Source organism: Cyprinodon tularosa, unplaced genomic scaffold (genome assembly GCF_016077235.1).
Source record: "Cyprinodon tularosa strain WSP-4 unplaced genomic scaffold, ASM1607723v1 ctg81, whole genome shotgun sequence".
Classification (NCBI taxonomy): Eukaryota; Metazoa; Chordata; class Actinopteri; order Cyprinodontiformes; family Cyprinodontidae; genus Cyprinodon; species Cyprinodon tularosa.
In genome coordinates this window covers 2,061,911-2,080,297 of record NW_024039574.1, presented here as the reverse complement: position 1 = coordinate 2,080,297, position 18,387 = coordinate 2,061,911, and the positions used below count along the sequence as shown (strand labels likewise).

The 18,387-nt window shown below is 35.8% G+C and overlaps 1 protein-coding gene across 14 annotated transcripts in view; it reads left to right on the top strand.

The window, feature by feature from the left end:
- The window catches only part of prom1b (prominin 1 b), a 46,023-nt gene extending 30,539 nt beyond the window's left edge, over positions 1-15,484 (top strand). For 2 of the 14 annotated variants that reach the window (XM_038271884.1, XM_038271880.1), the window contains 22 exons: positions 417-634; positions 829-903; positions 1,021-1,084; positions 1,222-1,230; positions 1,791-1,950; positions 2,171-2,323; positions 2,757-2,880; positions 3,010-3,113; positions 4,106-4,190; positions 4,282-4,428; positions 5,663-5,734; positions 7,106-7,198; positions 7,435-7,452; positions 7,625-7,678; positions 7,765-7,845; positions 10,096-10,164; positions 10,466-10,555; positions 12,582-12,697; positions 13,116-13,181; positions 13,336-13,427; positions 14,896-14,931; positions 15,016-15,484. In XM_038271884.1, coding sequence (XP_038127812.1) covers positions 417-634; positions 829-903; positions 1,021-1,084; positions 1,222-1,230; positions 1,791-1,950; positions 2,171-2,323; positions 2,757-2,880; positions 3,010-3,113; positions 4,106-4,190; positions 4,282-4,428; positions 5,663-5,734; positions 7,106-7,198; positions 7,435-7,452; positions 7,625-7,678; positions 7,765-7,845; positions 10,096-10,164; positions 10,466-10,555; positions 12,582-12,697; positions 13,116-13,181; positions 13,336-13,399 — 1,862 coding nt within the window. In that variant the 3' untranslated portion in view covers positions 13,400-13,427; positions 14,896-14,931; positions 15,016-15,484. The other 12 variants (XM_038271882.1, XM_038271886.1, XM_038271883.1 and 9 more) reach the window with 9 other exon arrangements.
- The last annotated feature ends 2,903 nt before the right edge of the window (positions 15,485-18,387 follow it).

Sequence of the window (18,387 nt, the reverse complement as noted above, 5' to 3'; positions counted from 1 at the left end):
TTTTATTCACTTAGTACTTAGAAAATGTTAAAAACTTCAGAAGCTTCTTTGATAATGTAATTTGTCAGGGATCAGCTAGGCAAGTTTGCAGTCTTTTATGTTAGTCTTGTGTGTAGGAGAATTTTCATCAAAAAAGAATTGGGTGTAATATACTTTTTAACTATAATCACCAAAAATAACAGAAATGTACATTTGAAATCTGTTCTCAGTATGATGATCTTAATGTACATGTTTCATGCTTTAAATTCAGCTGCTGAAATAGATCAAATTTTGATGACCTTCAGAGGCACATCATTTACATTTAGCTGTGAAGTTGTGATGAATGGTTTAAGTTTAGTTTGATGTAATCAGATGATATACTATTATGTCTAAATGTAGTTTCTGACTCTCTCTCACATGTCCAATGTTGATTTTAGCTATGCGGGAGACCAAGGAGGCCCTTGAAAACGTCAGCTCTGCTTTGGAGATCCTTCAGGAAGGAATGGGAAAGCTTCAGGCCAGTTTGACAGGGGAGCGCTCCTCTCTGTCCAACACCCTGTCTGACCCTGCCTGCACAAACGGAGCCGCGTCTCCCACCTGCAATTCAATCCGGTCTGCGCTGCCTCAGCTGGGAGTCAATGCTGAATTCTCCAGGGTAAGAGGATAATTTATTACAAGATTTATATGTGCTTGATATAAATGACCCAGAGTCAGTATGAATCCGTCTGTCCATCCGTCAATTCACAGTGGACATTATCATTCCTTTAAACTGACAAAACTGTCAAACTAGAATGTAAATCCAGCGTTTCCTGTTCTTCCTTTTACTCACATTTCCGTCTTCCCTGTCAGCTCCCAGATGTTAATGATGCCTTGGCTAACATTAACACGGTACTGAAGGTAGATCTCAGCAACATTGTCCAAAAGGTAAAACTCCTGTTTCCAAGACACTGTCATATAGTTTGGTCAATAGCTTTATGCTCCAGTAACTATCTGTGTTTTTCCACTTTCCTTTTTTTTTTTTCTTCTTATTTTCCTCTGCAGGGTTATGCCTCCTTTAATGACACACCAGCGTTGGTAAAAGAGCAAACCAAAAACATAGTCACAGGTACACACATATCCCTGTGGGTTTGTCTATGGGTTTGAGGATGGCAGGTGCATGGCCCTTTGTAAGATCAAACTGAGTTTTGACTAAATGCTTCATGCTCTTTCTTCACATGCATTCCTTTAAATGATGAAACACAGCTCTGCCTCGTAAGTCCTGTTTCAATGTTCTTATGGATCTTCTGAATGATGTTATTAGAATAAAATTAACAAATCTAGCTCATGGTTTTCGGTTTAGGGGGTTGGTATGAATTTGTAATCAGCCCCTTTAAATCAACACTGTAAGACCTTTGATGTATTAATAAATCCTTTCACTTATTTCCTCCTATTTTTCTTTGTCAAGAAATATCTCTATCTCAGTTAGACAGGATGGAGAATATCTATGAATATAATGCCACAGATTTCCAATTACCTTGTTTTCTCTTTGATTAGCCCATTCTGACACATTCATATGCTTTGACATCAGGTTAATCAACAGCCCAATATGTACTGTCTTCCAGGTTCTGACAATGTTGGCCAATGTTTTTGTAGCTCCATCCATCTTTGTGTCGACTTTGACTGGATTCCCCAGAGCCTAATAAAGAAACATGTCCCCACAGCATGATGATGTGTTGTGATGTTTGTTAGCATATGTACATAGCTTGTGACAAAATGTCAGTTTTCATTTTAAATCCTTGTCACTTCAGTTGTTTGCTTGTGTTTTCATGCAGGAGTGAAAAACATGCTGGATAAGATTGGAAATGAGATCACCGCATTCTCCAAGATGTTCCCAGTGGAATCCTCTCTGGCTAATTTCACCATATTTCTCAATGAAAGACACAAGTATCTCGAGTCGTTTTATCCTCAGATTGACCAAATGGATTTCTACAGGTTTGTGAACCTTGTCAAAAAAAAACAACAACTTTAAATTGATTTCTCTTCTTTTTCTGATCTAGGTTTGATTTATTTATTTATCTTAGGCAGCATTTTTCTTCTTAACAAATGCATTTACAGTACTGTGCAGCAGCAACAAGCCAGCAATCAGTCCATGTAAACTTCTGACTACTTGAGAAACTGAAGACTATTAAACAGTTTTTTTTTTGTGCTGCAGGTGGATCATCTGCGTTGCTGTGCTCTGCACAGTCGTCCTTATTCTGGCCTTTAATGTGCTTGGTCTGCTCTGTGGCACCTGTGGCTACGATAAGCAGGCTTCCCCGACAACACGTGGCTGCCTGTCGAACACCGGAGGAAACCTGCTGATGGCGTACGTTTCCATAAAAAACGTTCAAAATTAGCTTTTAAGTGGCTGCTATCAATTTTACTTATCTGCTTTAAATGACCATGTTTAGTCTTCAGTAAAAAAAGTCCAGCATTTTTTTCTTAAACAGACAAAATAATCTCTACCAAGCAATACTTGCTCTATTGTTGTTGTTCTTGAAATGAAAGTAAAATCAGAACATGGTGGAAAAAATTACATAATTTATTATAGGTTACCAAGTTGGGCAATTTATTTTATGGATAAATCTACTTTACAAGAGTTTGATATTGATAATAGTTTCATAGTGTTACAGTATTTAAGAGTTTCCTTTCAAGTCTTTTATTTTGTTTTAACAAAAAATCATATTTAAAACACGTCAACACAAATTTCAAACTTCCAAAGTAGATTTTAGAGGTAATTTTGACTTTTTGTCGTTCAGTGGCGTGGGATTCTCATTTATCTTTGCCTGGGGACTGATGGGCATCGTTACAACCATGTTTGTTGTTGGAGGCAACGTGGAGAAGCTGATATGTGAACCTCTGGCTAACCGACAGCTGTTCAAGGTACAAAAGATGGAAATCTTAATTCATGAATCATGACTCTCCTCCATCTTCTTTTCAATCACATCTGAACAGGATAGTGATGTAGAATGGGGTTAAATTGTTCTGTTGGTGAACATCTTGTCTGTGCAGATCATAGATACACCTTTCCTGGTTCATCCTGAAAAAAGAAATTTCCTTCCTGGGATGCTCTTCCAGAATCCAAACATCGACCTGACCCTGGGCAGCATGTACAGGTGAAAAAGACGCATCTGTCTATAAAGAAAACGATATTTACCGTTTTGTACTATTGTTTCCCATATCAGAACTGCAAATGCATTATAAACTCTCATAGAAAAAGAAAGCACATTTAGTTTTTTGAATAGGCTCCAATGTAGTACTTTTGCTGATCAGGATGGGTGAGTAGCTAAAGCTTAAAAGTTGAGAAATGTTTGCAAGTATTCCTATTTACACTGCAAGGTTAGAAGTTAGGGTTCAAGGTGCAAAAGGATAATTAGAAGAAACAGTTGAAAAAGTATATGAAAATACATTTAAAGAAGAATAAGATGTGCATTAGCTGATTAAAAGGGCAAGAAACTGGTCCAATAAAACCCCGAGACAGAAATAAAAGTGTAGCAAAACAGGATAACATGCAGGACAATTAGCAGGAGTTTATAATCCATAACATTTTCTAGAAGGCTGAAATTTGATTTATTTGAAATTCCTCCTTTTGTCTTCAACAAAATGACTGCGCTCTTCAAGCTTTACTGGGCTGTATCGATTCCCTGTCAAACACATGTTTGAGGGCTCTGGGTTTTCTTTCCATGAACTACAACACATTCATAATCAGTTATTTAGACTTAGTTTTTCAAACATTTTAATTTCAAAGACCAAGTTTCACAAACTTTAACATATAAAGTAATAGTGATGTAGATGTGTGATGTTTTGTATATTTTTTTAGGAACACTTAGCTAATCAACAAGGGGAGCAAATCAAACGAAGATGAGCTCACCAATTGGTGCATCAATAATTTTTGTTTATTTATGTTAAATTCAATTTTTAATTTCTTTTAAGAGATTATATATACATATTTATATGCAGAAAAAACTGATAACAATGTAATTTCCTTTTGTATGTATTGTATGTATATCCAAAAATTGTTCGGAAAATTATTAAGAAATCTTTGAAATTGCATCAGAAAGGCAGTAAAGTTGGGTTTCTTTGTGTAATGACGATATTTATCCAACAGGGAGTGCTATGAGAACAATGGGCTGTATCACGCTCTGCAGCTGGAGAATATCTTCAACATCAACACCTTCCTCAACAGGACAGTGGTGAGTGTCGCTGTTTCACTGCTTTCTGTTAACTGATAAGGCAGGATGGTTGTGATCAAAGTTGCTTTTTTTTATGTCTGTTTCATAATAGTACAACAGAGATCTGGCTAAAGTGTTTGACGGAGTTCAAGTGGACCTGAAGGACATCATGCTACTGGACCAGGCCAGCAGAGATAACCTCATCAACTTTGCAAACTCAGGACTCGGTGATATTGACTATCAAGCTTACCTGGCTGAGGTGATTTGTCTGTTAAAGATTATAATGCACAAATTAACACAATAAACTTCTTTGTTTACTTAGAGTCTTGTTCAGTGTCACTGTCCTGTGAGAATTTATAATTGTCAATGTATTTGTGACTAAAAACAGGTATCACTACTACCTTGATGCTTATTGTTAAAATAATAGAGAAAATAGAGGCTTGATGCTGCTAATTCTGGATGTCTTTCATTGATTAGTCACCATTGTGTTTAGACATAAATACACAAGAAATTACCTTAGAAAAGATACTGTTGGCCTCCATTAATATGGCCATTTCCAGAAAAGCATGAAAGGCAACCTGTCAGTAAATCTTTAGTTGGAAATCTTCCAAGAAGTAAATATTCTGGCAAATTCCTCCCAAGACCAGACCTAGACCGCACAGAGAAAATGCAGCAAATGCCAAGAGCTCCTTCTCGGATTCAGTTAGCTTGTTAAATAATAAAAAAAAAATGAAACGAGCATAAGCAAATTTGATCCTTTGCAAGGGGCGAATTTCTTTTTCAAAAAAGAAAAAAAAAACTGGCTTCAGAGCTTATTAGAATGAGACACAGGATGTCTGTAACAATGTCTTCAGGCTGATGAGACCAGACTCAAAATGTGTGGTTATACTGAACAGTGTCATATGTGACAGTAAAACATCATTTCAACAATTACAAAAATTTATCTCTAAGGTATGGTAAAAGTGTAGTTATTTGTGATTATTTTCCATTTACACAATCAGTCAATTAGCTCCTCTGTTTACCAAAGTCAGGGAAATCTGTTGAAGCTTTGCCCAAACTCAGTCATTAGGACAAAGATCATAAACACATCATGAACATGCAATATTAGGCCTGAACATTGGAAAACTACATGCTGCAACTGGGTAGTTGAAGCCCCAACTTCATCTTTACTCAAAGCTGTGATAAAATGTGTTTGGTAAAGAAGAGTCGGTTTAAATCCTCACAGTGATGTCAGAAACATCAAGTCAAGCTATTTAATGATTGTTAATCATTGTGTTTATCCACATTTAAGATAGAGCTTAATAAAAATCATTTGTATACTTTTATCTTCAGTTGTCGTTTCTATCCTGCTGCAAACATTTCATTCTGAGGTTAAAACTGTGACAACATCCGCAGTAGAAAAATAAATACTTCTTTACTGTTGATATTTTTGTTTTATTACAAAGAGTTTAAACTTGTTGATGGCACTAATGAAAGGGTAATCCTGTTTCCAGGTGAATAAGGGGGTCACTCTTGTTGACCTGCTGTCTTTCTGCTCTGACCTGGAGGACCAGGCCGACCAGCTGGTTAGTCCTGATTTCACTGCATGAACATGTAACACTGCTTTTATTATAAGAAATACATTCATTAAAGGCGTATATCTCTGAAGATCACACAGAAGGGGAAATAACAGATATAAAGTCTAAAATAACAACTAAAAGTAACTAAAGTGTTTATTAATCAAACTGAGTAAAACATGACTTAGGATTGGTGTCTCAGCAGTTGCTGCTAAGCAAGCGAGTAAAGACATATTTTCTGCAGTTGGTCAGCATGTTTGCATAGATCTCATGTTGGTTTTTAGTCTACCGCTCTTTACAGGAGCTTTTTAAATCCTCTATGTTTCTGGAAATGTTTCTTTTGATTCAAACAGTGTTGGTTCATCATCAAAGCAACGTGTTTGGGTCGAATAGCAACTCAGCTATTTTACTCTGTAGTGAGTCATTCTGTCCCCCTGCCTCTAAGCTCCGATGAAAAATCTAAAGTTTTGTCATAAATTATTTATGAGCTTAAACATTTTGCACTTGTCCTGTTTTTCTGTATAATTACACATCTTTGCATAATGTTCTAACAGGCCTCTCTTGACAATTAGAATGCATAACTCAGAGTGACAGCTGGGTTAGCTTATTTGTTCTCTACCTAAAAATATAGCATTGCTAATTTAAAATGGCATAAAAAAAGTAAAATTACCTCATAAAGTCTTTCATAAAATGAACATTTAAGCATTTTTTTCAGATTGAGTGGAGGCTTTTAGGACCCAAATGCATAAATTAGTAGGCTGAGTTTTACTGATTTATTGAAGTACTCGCAGAATTCCAAAAAAATCCAAAATAAGGAATACAGAAAGAAAAAAAAAACAGAATTTAGGAGACACCTTGGAAAACATACATGAGGAGCCAGGAAAAGAGGTGGAATCAGCACTGAGGAACTGCACAGGGAGAGCATATATAGGAGAGAACAAAGACTGGACTAATGAGCTGACAGGGAATAGGTGTGGATGGAAGCTAGAAGGACGCCAAAGGGAAAGGAAACAAACACAAGGGGGCGACGGAGAGTAACTCAAGATCAATACAATGCTAGAAAACAACTACAAATACAAAGAAACTAAAAATAAACTTAAACAGAGGGCAGAACCCTGACACATTTCATGCACAACACTGAACCGCCCCAAATCATAGTGTTATCATCTATGGTATAGACTGCTGGTTTACTGATTTTTAAGACATATCCAGCAATTATTTTCCTCTAAACACAGCAGGTTGAGTTTATGTCAAAGAGCTTTATTTTGGTCTAATCTGATCACGGCACAGTGCTATATGTGGGTCATTTACCTTTGGGATCTTTAAATCAGTGTGTAGTTTCTGCATTCTTATTCATCCTACATTATTTGTGCGTTAAAGCCACGTGGAGCTTTGGAGAACGCACTGAAGGGACACGCTAGCAGCATCAGAACGATCCACAGGGAGCAGGTGGTTCCACTGGAGCAAGCAATGGTAAGCAACCAAAACCTGGACGTCTTGAATACATAGAGACGACTCCTTTTACATCTCTAATTTCACTTTAAACTATGCAGTTAGATAAAAGCTTAAAAAGGAGCGAGTTGCACACTGATATTGTTTATATTAAAGAGCTACAGTGCATTTCAGTCACAGCTTGTTTTCACATTATTAAATCTTCTAAGTTTCTTCTAACTTCTTCTTCCTTCTCCTCTTGCGCTCTTTGGTAAAAGAAATATGTCAGAGCGCGGGTAAGCTGCTGCGAGGTGTTTTCTGTCTGTGTTTGTGCTGTGATAACGTGGGTCATATGTTCCAGTGACAATACCAACATTTTTTAGCTCTGGGTGACACCCAGCTGTTTAGGTGTGCCTTTATTAATAAAAGAAATCTTTAAAAGTTTTGGGTTTTTGTGTCCTCCTGCAGAGCACCCTCAGCCAGAGCATCATACTGCTGCAGAGGACATCCAATGACCTGCCTGTGGGTAAAACTGTCAGCATAAGAGCAGTTTACACTGGAATGAGTTGATTGTGCTCAGATGAGCTGAATTCCTCTTTGTGTCTCAGATGAAAGTCACAAACATTCTGAGTGCCATTGATGCAGCGGAGTACCTCATAACTCACAATGCTTCACATGTTGTTAAACAGGTAAAAAAAACAGCAACTTGCAAATAAGAACATGCTTAGTATGAAGTGGATTAAATTTAGCACCCAGATCTGTTATGTGTGTCATTTGCTTTAAAAGCCTGTTTTTGTTTATTTTTAATTTACCAGTTGTTGCCAATATCACTCTTTTTCATAACAAAATTGTCTATTTTTTTGCTGCAATGGTGAATTTTTTTCTTTATATTTTGTTTCTTAAGAAACAAACTTTCTTTTCACTTAACAATTACTTAGATGGGCTTTCTGAAGATCTTTAAAGGTTGCTCTTTGAATGAAGAGAAATGTGAACAGCATTAGATCCTTAAGAGATGGTAGAAGTGGACATTTGAAGAAAAACATTAGAGGTGTCAGACCTCAAAAACAAAACTACCTGACATTTCTTTTGGAATGTCCTCATTGCTAAAGCACTGTTTGTAGTTTATCAGACATGCAGCTAGATCATAACATGTAAACTGAATGATGGGACAGTTTCTGATGATGAAGTATTGTAACACATTCAGCAAGAATCTCAGGTGTTTCCATAATGTTGGAGATGCACTGCTTCAGGTAAATAATTTCATGCTGAATGCTTAGAGTTAAGGACATGGTGAAGAAGCAGACTCTTAGATGTCAGAGATTTTCTAAATATTTATTTGACCTCTTGGGGGCACTAAGGCATTCACAGTTGAACTTTGTGCTAAAATGGCCAGGAACCTATTTCGAATAGACAAACAACAATTCAGTGATATGGCAAAAAGTAGCTGACTCTTTCTCTACTCAACAGCATTCTTTGAATTTTAGACCTTTAACATTTGAATTAGAGCAATTCCGGCTCCCGTTGATTGTCGCTTCAGTTCTTTTAAGGAGAAGATTCATAGAGTTTGTTATAAATGAGCTGGCGAACCAGATTTCTGGCTGGATGAACTAGTCTGAACTTCCCAATGAAATGGAATTCCATGAACATTAGCTTTGTGTAAATATTTTTATAAATGATCACTGTTCTTTTATCCAGTATATCAATCTCAAACCTATGAACTGTAACATAATGTCACAGTTACATTTTCCTGTGGAGCTTTTTGTTTGAAAACATAATTAAAACACATTTTCATATATCTAATTTCTGATGTTACCGATGCTTATGCCGTATATAACTATTATTTTATTTACCTGATTGTGGCTGTGACACTAAGCTGAGAGTCTGAGCTGAAGGAAAAAGCAGCACAGCAGGAAGGCATCCTGACAGAGTTTATATTGTTTTATGGACCAATAAACAATCACATATCATACTAATTTTCATTGTATCATATGAAAGAGATTCCAAATTAACTTTAATAATCAACAGATTAAGTTATTTTAAAAATTATTCATAAGTTCAGCAGATCTAGGTTTAAATGCTTTTCACTCTATCCAGAATGCGTAGGAAACAAGGTGGCTCCATTCTCCCTGCAGAAGTTGTGCTACAAATTTAGATTTAGAACTGATTCCCTCAGGAAACCAGGATGACTCCGGCAGATATCCAACTGGTCACATTTATGTTTGACTTTAAGCCACCCTTATGAAGCAGATGGTTGCGCAGACACTACTGGGCATTCTTCTTCGCTAATATTAGGTAGCTTCTATTTCTAGTTGACGGAGTTGGCGTCAAAACTAGGAATAAAAATAATAAAAAGATATAACAATTCTCTCTGAACAAAAATAGACACTGGCACATCATAGGAAATACATGTGCTTAATATACTTTGTTTTCTAAAAGGGATTTAACTTCAGTGCATATTCAGATAGGACTTTAATGTTATGAGCAGACACCGTCTGGAAGTAGCTTGTTCTGTTTTCTGTAATGTTCTTAAGGAACACTGGCTCATTTTCTAAGCTCATGTTTTTATTCCTAAACAATTTGTTGGTACAAGTGGTGCATCTCAATAATTACACATTTAGCATTTGGTTGTAATAGGTTGGGAAAGCAGCATCAATAGAAAAACTGCAGAAGGTCTAGAGCTGTTGATCAAGCCCTCTTTAAAGATAAAGAAATGTCTGACTCTTTGGAAGCAAAATCTGAATTCAGAGGGGTTGCTCAGGTCTGTTTAGAAACAAGAAAAGGAAATCTCTCTTTGTCATAATTTAAGCCTTCTTAAAATGTTATATTTCTATTCTCTGCTGAACCATTATTAAACCTCTGGTTTAATTACATCCTTTTATCTAAAAGAATGTTTTTACTGAAGTCTGTCATTTCTAACATGGTTCTCTGCTGGTCTGCAGGAGACCAAGGCCTTTGTGCAGAGCCTTGTGAGTTACTTCAAGCAGTACACTGAATGGGTTAAAAACTCGGTGAGTATTTTACAAATCATTTCAAAGATGTATGTTTGCTTTTTAACTGATTCAGTCTAGATGGGGGAAAAATGCACGAAGGCCCACTGTTCACATTAAAGTGGCCTTACTGTATATACAGGGTTCTAATGACTTCCTGAAGTTTATTTAGATGTTATGCTGTTGGCCAGAAGCAGCCACTCCAGGAATTTCCCGGGACATTTCATCTGTTGATTTAAGTTGGTTTCTCCAGGAACAGCAACTTCCAGCAATACCCTGGGACTCAACAATGTTCATATTGTGTGTCCTTATCCCCCTGCAGCTAACAGCAGAGGTAGCCCAGTGTAAACCCATCAGCAACATGGTGGACAGCATGGAGATCGTGGCATGCAGCTTCATCATCGACTCAGTGGTAATTACTCATTGTGGATGTTTCTGTGTGTGCTCACAGTAACTCTGACTGATTGCTTTCAAGATGATGCAAAGTTAAATTTTACCCTTTTTCCATTAGTTATAAAACTAAGAAAATTCAGTATAAGGAAGTTATCATTCAGAATTTTTGAAACATGTTCCTTTAAGAGGGTAGTGCAGTAAAAAGTATAAGGTTTAAAGCATTACTTTTCCTTTTATGCTTAAAGTAGTTTTAAAATGGTACTTTTACACTTTTATTTGAGTAAGAAGCTGAAGTTTATACTCCAAGTTCTAAATGTTTTGAAACAGTAGAATGTATACTTCTACTTGAGTAAGAAACATTTGACACCTCTGGTAACATTTGTTTTTACAGTGCTTATCATCTTAAAATCAAACTTCAGTTTTTGTAAAGTAATTTAAAAAATATCCATTTTGGGAGTTCGTTATTAATTTATATGTTTATAGCTACATTTCAACAGTTTAACAATACACCTTTATTATTGCTGGTGGAGATTCTCAGACATCCAGGTCATAGTCATTCCAAAAAAGTAAAAAAAAACAATCCACTGGACTTTCCTTTGTTTTCAATTCAAAATTCATTTTCTTTTGAAAAATTCAATTCATTTTGAACTGAAAAAGCTTCCTGGATGGGAAGCGAAATGTCTTCGAACTTTTTTAACATTTTTGGAACCTGTATTATTATTTAATTATTTATAATTTATTTCTTTTTAAGAGTAAGTTAGTTATAAACCTCACTTAAGCTTAGGGTCACCAAGCCTCAGTAGCAGCCATCAGACTGTGCTTAACTTGCAGGAGGCATCTTGTGATCTCATCCAGAGCCGGCACAAGCCAACTGAGCAGTTGCTAAAGGACCATTGGAAGCTTCCTATAAATGCTAACGTTTTAACACAAACCACATATCTTCAATTAACCTATCAGTTTGTTATCAATTATAATTTCCCTAGGTTGTCTCTCTGATCAAACCCTTATAGTCAGAGCAGTCAGCTACTTTACCTTTAAAAAAGATTTGGATTTACAAACTCACATCTATATAACATTCTTTTTTTCTTTTCCTTTTTCTAAAATTTAACATTTACATTGAATAGCTGCACACTGTGAGCATGTGAAGCTAAAGTTCTTTTTTTACGACTGATTCTGGTTTCGATTGATTGGCAGCTTCAGCAAAGCTAAATCAGTCAATTTTAAATAGGTTAGAATTCAAAATTCAGATTGAAAGAAATTGATAACTTTTAGAAAGTTCAAACGTTAGTCATCCTCGTTTGATTTTTGTATTAACATAGAGCTGGTACAATCTAACGAAACAAGTTCCTTCTTGTCTCTGTGTTTGAGCTCAGTTTGTTCCTGAATACATTTTAATGTTTATACATTTAAATATGTGAAAGAAAGAAAAAAATAAAAAATAAACAGGGAGAATCACCTCCTGTTATCTGTTAACTATAATAGAGGATCTGTGATGATCTGGGTTTTTCCTCTTGAATGCCATAGAATTAGATTAGATGTTTTATTCACTTGTTTTCTATTTGGATATTTTTGTAGTGTAAAAGATATGGTTTATTTTAAAAGTTTTGCTACACTCATGAAAGATGTCAAGGGTCGTCCAAGTCCAGTTCTTAGCCTCTAATGTCCTACTGCTTTTAGATGCATCCCATTCTTCAACACAAATGAATCATACAATAACTTATTAGCAGATCTCTGCAGAGCTAAATCTACCCCCAGCCATTTTATTTAATGCTATTAGGTACAATATTCATTAGAAGGTATAAACAAATAATTTCTTATTATTGTATTTCTAAGATGATAACTTTCTGATGAGCATACTGGAGCTTGTTAACCTAGAACCGCTCTGTTATCGGCCTGTTGGTGTCCTGCTGCAGGATTATCCCCACCTGATTCTTTCTTTGATGGAGCCCACAGCTTTACAAATCTACCTCTATAATTATGAATCTAAATAAATGCATATTTTAACTCAGCATTAAACCTAACAGTTTCGTGTTGTTGTTTTTCAGAACACATTTTGGATGGGTTTGGGAGCCTGCTGCATCCTTCTGATTCCCAGCATTATCTTTTCCATCAAACTGGCCAAATACTACAGACGGATGGACACAGAGGACGTCTTTGAAGAGTGAGTGCATCATTTTTTCTTGGACAGCTACAGATGGAAATATTTTCACTTCTGCTATCGGAGATTCAGAGCATTTTCAGCTCAAAACGAAACTAATCTGTCATATTTTCTGTCTCTTTCCATAATTCTTCTTCTTCTTGGATTTTCCTTTCATTCAATCCTGGTGTTTTCTCCAGATACTCTTACCCGTGGCTTGTTGCACTCTAATTTCTTATAGCTTTACTTTAGCCTTTTTAGCCTTTCCCTTTTATCCCCACATTTCTTAAGGGGATATTTTGGACCATATCACACCTTTCCTACCTATCTTGCCTGCTACTTCTCAGCATAAACTTTCTTTGGATCAATTCACGCTTTTTAGCGTCAGGAGGGTGTTTCTGTTGTTACTCTCATCTTCATCCCCCTCCATTTTGTGTTGCAGTAGGGCTAAAACACATAATCACGATAAACAGGTGTGTGATCACAGAGGAAACGTCGCCCCGCTCAGGTATGAGCTGTGCTCTATTTGAAACTCTGCTCGTCTGCATGCGGAAGGATTAATTGGTGAAGGGGATTTCATCTGTAGCCCAGAAAAAAAGTTTCAAAGAATGTAACTTTAAAGACAGTAATAAGGACTTCCACATGTCCATGTGTGTGTTTAGCTCTCCCTATAATGAAACATTGACTTGGTTCCCTCGGGCCTCAGCTCCACCAAGTGAATGGTGACCTTCAGGAACGCTCTTCCTTATTAGAGGTATTTACAACCTGTGAAAACCTCCATCTAATGGTCACCTAACTTCACTAACCGCCCATCGGCCACTCAGCATCAAACCGTCTTCAGTTTGGTATCATTCTCCTGATGAGAAACATCACCTTTTTTATTTTTAATATCTACTCTCACCTTCGTGATCTGTGGTCTTTTCTTAAAGATTGCAGTGAAAAGATAAATAAAAACTTGTCCATCTGACTCGCATACATCAACACCGCTCCATGATGCAACATCAGTTAAATCTCAGAGAGTACTGTGCCAATTTCTTCCAAGCAGCCAGATATAAGTAATGACCTTATTAAGTAGATAAGTCGGAGAAAATTAGGCATCTTTCACTTATTTAAAATTAGTAAAGTTGACAATTGGATGCATTTTAAAGTCACCTCTCCTAAATATTTCATGCTTGTTAAACCAGCCTATCTTTAGTATTTGTTTAGGATTTTACTAAAGAATTAGACACAAGCCTTTAAAAGTGGTTCCTTGATAATTTGCCTTTTTGCGTCCCTCAAAGTTTAGATGATAAAAACAAAAACTTTAAAAATGTCCAGCCTGAAAAAGGTGGAAAAAGCGAATCTTTAAATAAGTTTATTAAGCAGGGAGCAATCCCCGCATGAGGAAATAATGGTTTGTTTAAGAAATGCAGTAACACCGGTGGTTGGTCAATCCTTACAACATCCCTACAATAAGGTTCACTGAAGCGTTGACGATATTCATACCAATTGCTTCCCTTGGGTGCAATTATGACTTTGAATCAGAGACTTTCTCTTACCAAGCCTGCTAAGTGGGAAATATAAGAAAACATTCTATTGAAGGCAGATATAGCTGATCCCCATATATGAGGAAAGGGCTAAAAAAGAAAATGACTGCTTGCATAATGGCTGTATTTAGACTCAGAACAATGATGGAATGTTTAAACCAACTAGAACTGGACAAGCATGGCTGGAAGAGGAACCATGTTTATTTCGTCACCACACACAGGAAGCAGAATACCGGTAGAAATGAACTGAAAAAACCTCTTTGTGCAGCCAAAAGTGACTCCTCAAGAAAAACAATACTTTTTACAAAAGGTTTATTTTAAAGGTTTACAGATTACCAAATGAAAGATACATATAAGAATCAACAAGAGGTTCTATCAAACTGAAATAAATAATGATGTATAGTGATGATTAAATTAAAATAACCAATGATTTAGTAAAAAACTAATGAATGAAGACGAAAAGTAGCAGACAGAGAGAGTAGGAGAATTCAAAAATGAGGAAACAAGCTTGGATACTTGGTATTTATTCTGATCAGAAAACGCTTAAAAGAGCTCGTAAAACAATGAAGGAAATCATTTTTGGCCTCATTCTGAGCACTAACAAAAAAGAGGTTTCCAGCCAATGTTAAAAAAGTTAAAATTTTAGGTGTTTTTGCACAATGCACCGTGTTTGATTTGATGTTTTCTCCTCCGCAGTGGGCAGGACAGCTGGAACTGATCTGTCCTGGAAAGGTGAGTTTGTGCTTTTTAAACTTACATATTTTTCTTAGTATTGGAGAGTATAACAAATGGCTCCCTTTCCTGTCCTTTTTCCAGGATTGCTGGGATTTGTTTCAGCTTATTGATCCATTGAAGATAAGAAAAGCCAAGAATCAGGAACACTCCTCATCTTGTTTAAACAGATCTCTGATGGCAGCCATCTGCAAACCTATAAAATCCTCTCTTGATCGCTCCAGCGTCCTTCTAGCTATCCACGCTGTAGAAATCCCTCAGTTCCTGCATATCAACACTGACTTGTAAAGAATGAAATTCTATGTACATCAGTTCAACCACAACAACTGAGATGTAAATTTTTTTTACACTTTCAAAACTTTAGAAAGTTTTATATATCTTTTATTTTTGGTTTTATATAATGTTAGTGTTGTTGTTTTTTGTAGATTTATTGTTTGGTTGTTTTTTTTCTCTCTGGGTATTTGTATCATAGCTTAAATTATTTTTGGATGATTGACTGCGTAGATTTTTAGGAGAAAATATAAAAAAATCACAGTCAGGCCAATAGTTTCGGTAAATAATTAGACACTTTTGTGTTTAATTAGCACAAAATAACAAATAATTGTAATATTCTACGTAAATATTAGAAGTATAACCAGATATTGGCTTTATGAGAACTATGTTTGATCCAGAGCTTTAACTTTTCTTCCAGTCACCACGAATGTCTGCATAAAAATGCATTTCAATTAAATTTACTTGTTTGCCAGACAAAAGCTTAACATTTCCACCACTGTGCTTTCCAAGTGAAGGTACATTACAGATAACAGATAAACTGAGACTATATATTTTATTTGAGATAATCAAACAATTTAAATGTTCTGTTCTGTTCTAAACACATTCATTCAGTTTTTGTGTTTTTCAATTTTGGACATCTCTTCTCTCAGCTAACCCTGTCAGGATCCACAAATTGGATTCCCAGAATATTGAACTATGCCTTTAAATAATAAATAAGATCATTGGCAGCTTCAGAGTTGATCTAATACCAAACAATACATTCAGCTTTTTAGCATACTCATATGCTAAGTTTTTAAGGACAGCTAACACATAAAGTTAGCACAGCAAGCTTTTGCTACAGACCATGTTGCCATGACAACAGAGGTCTAGGGACCAAAGAAATGATGAATTTTGTTCAGAAATTGCAGATTTGAATAAAAACTTCAGTCGACCAAGTCTTTGTGATGTTTTTTCTTCTATTTTAAGGTTTTAATTTTGGCGTATGCATCATAAACTCTTACCACTGAGTCTGACTCTCTGCAATGAACCATAATAATAGCCTAAAAAAGCAGTTTTATTTCGATTAAAAAGACAAGAGGCAAAAATACAATTATTGGCATGAGGGTTTAGGTGTGTTGAAATGATCCTCATGCAAATGATGACCTTACTGAGTGGGTTTTGTCACATGGTTTAGTTAAGGCATAGAGCTGTTTACATATACAGATGCTGTTTCTTCTCAATGCAGCCATTTAGGGTCCAGTTCCTGAGGCGAAGAGCTTCTACTCTTCCCTCTGCTCATTTCATGACTTATTACAGTCATTATTAACCACACTGCTTTAAATCCTTTAAAACATTGAATATTTGGTTTAAGCTTGAAATTACAAACCAATACTTTTTTTTAAACCCATTGTATTTTTGTATTCTTGTCAATGTTATTTGAACAGTTATTAAAACAAAATGTCAATGACTAACAAAAGTAACAGATATTTAATTTGCCTATACTTATTGATTATTGGAAATTCTAAAGTTAATACTGTTTTTAAAAATCCCATGTACAAGAGTTTACTAGCACCACTGCTGTTTATATTTTGCATGCCCCGCTTTTGTCCATTGGAACAACACTTTCTCTCCTTCAAAGCATTTCAGAGCTTAATTTCATTTTAATGTAATCATTCATCAGTTTTAAAACAACTCAAATTACTGTATAGGCAGTATCAAAACAAATCTAACTCAAATTGGTTTAGCTACATTTAAAGAAGTGCATGTGAGGTTTTTAATTTAAACAAAGCCTACTTCGGTTTATTAGGCTGAAAAATACACACAGAGGGATATTTCACCATTCCTCTTCACACTATCTCATTAGAACATCCTTGGTCTTCTCTAATGCTCTTGTCTGGCCAGCTCACCCACAGTTACCCGTATAGCATCATGGGGCCACGCTACTCATCCAGGAAATTAATTTTCTTCTTGTGGATTAGTTCTGTGCTGATTTGCATCATAAATATAATTTATGAAGCCCACCTTCAAATAATAGATTCAGCCAGATTATTATTTTACATTTCCTGATGTTTCAGTTTGTGATGCTGTTTTCTATTAGGCTTAGTAGACAAACTTGACCATAACATTATATTGTCAGGAATGTTTTACTTCAGTTACTTTTGTGTAGCCATTTTGGTTTGAGTTAAAAAAAAAATGCTCACAAATAAACTTTACATAGAGAATGTACTTCTGTGACTAACATTAAACTTAATGTTAGTCACAGATTTTAAAGCTTCTCTGACTCAGAAGTTTCCCCCTAAAAGTGACTGCATTTCTTTGTATAACAAGTTATTTCTGCTGTGCTATCCCTCAATCCCTCACAATTTAACACATCCCTCTAATGCAAAGAGACCAGTGCCATTCAATTCTCTAGTCCCTATCCTCATAATACAGTAGCTTCCGTATTCCTAAAAAAGATGAAACATCTGCCCATAAAGTCAAATTAAGGTTGATTACGTCATTGAAACCACATGTAAGGGGACAAGTATGGTAGTCAGGATCTGCATCTTGAAAGAAAAACTAGCAGACCACCCTGTGAGGCCAAATTAAACAGTCTGCTCTGATGGTTTCTGGGAGGCAGAAACATTGCTGGAACTCATGCCTGCTGATGTATAAATCCCCAAAGACCCCAGACGGGAGGCTTGTGCTGGAAATTTCTGAGGAGCTCCGGATAAAGAATTCTCCTTAACTTTAAAAAGACTTTGACATTAATTAACATAAAATGATGCCAAATACTGGTGGTCTTCCTAGCTTAGTGCTGTCTTTACCTGTTTGGTGACACTAATAAGTGATTTTAGACTGATGATTTAAGAAAATGCAAATAAACATTCAACTGCAAGAACTTATGGTCTAAATTTATAGGTTATCAAAACTACTTTAGCCATACATTAACGACTTCATGCATCACTATACAGTCCCTACACTTCATGCTTTATTGGTTAATTTGGTTCAGAACCAGAAACAATCCAGAATACAGTTTCAGCACTGAAAAAATAATGCAACTGTTTTTAGGATCTAGCTTCTTAATCATATTTAGTTACTTCCACACAATTGTTCTATGTCCGACCATGCTAATATGAAAAAAATGTGTTAAAGTGAATAAATATGACTAAGTAAATGCAAAAAATGGTTGCATTATACATAAAATCAATCATTTCAGAAACA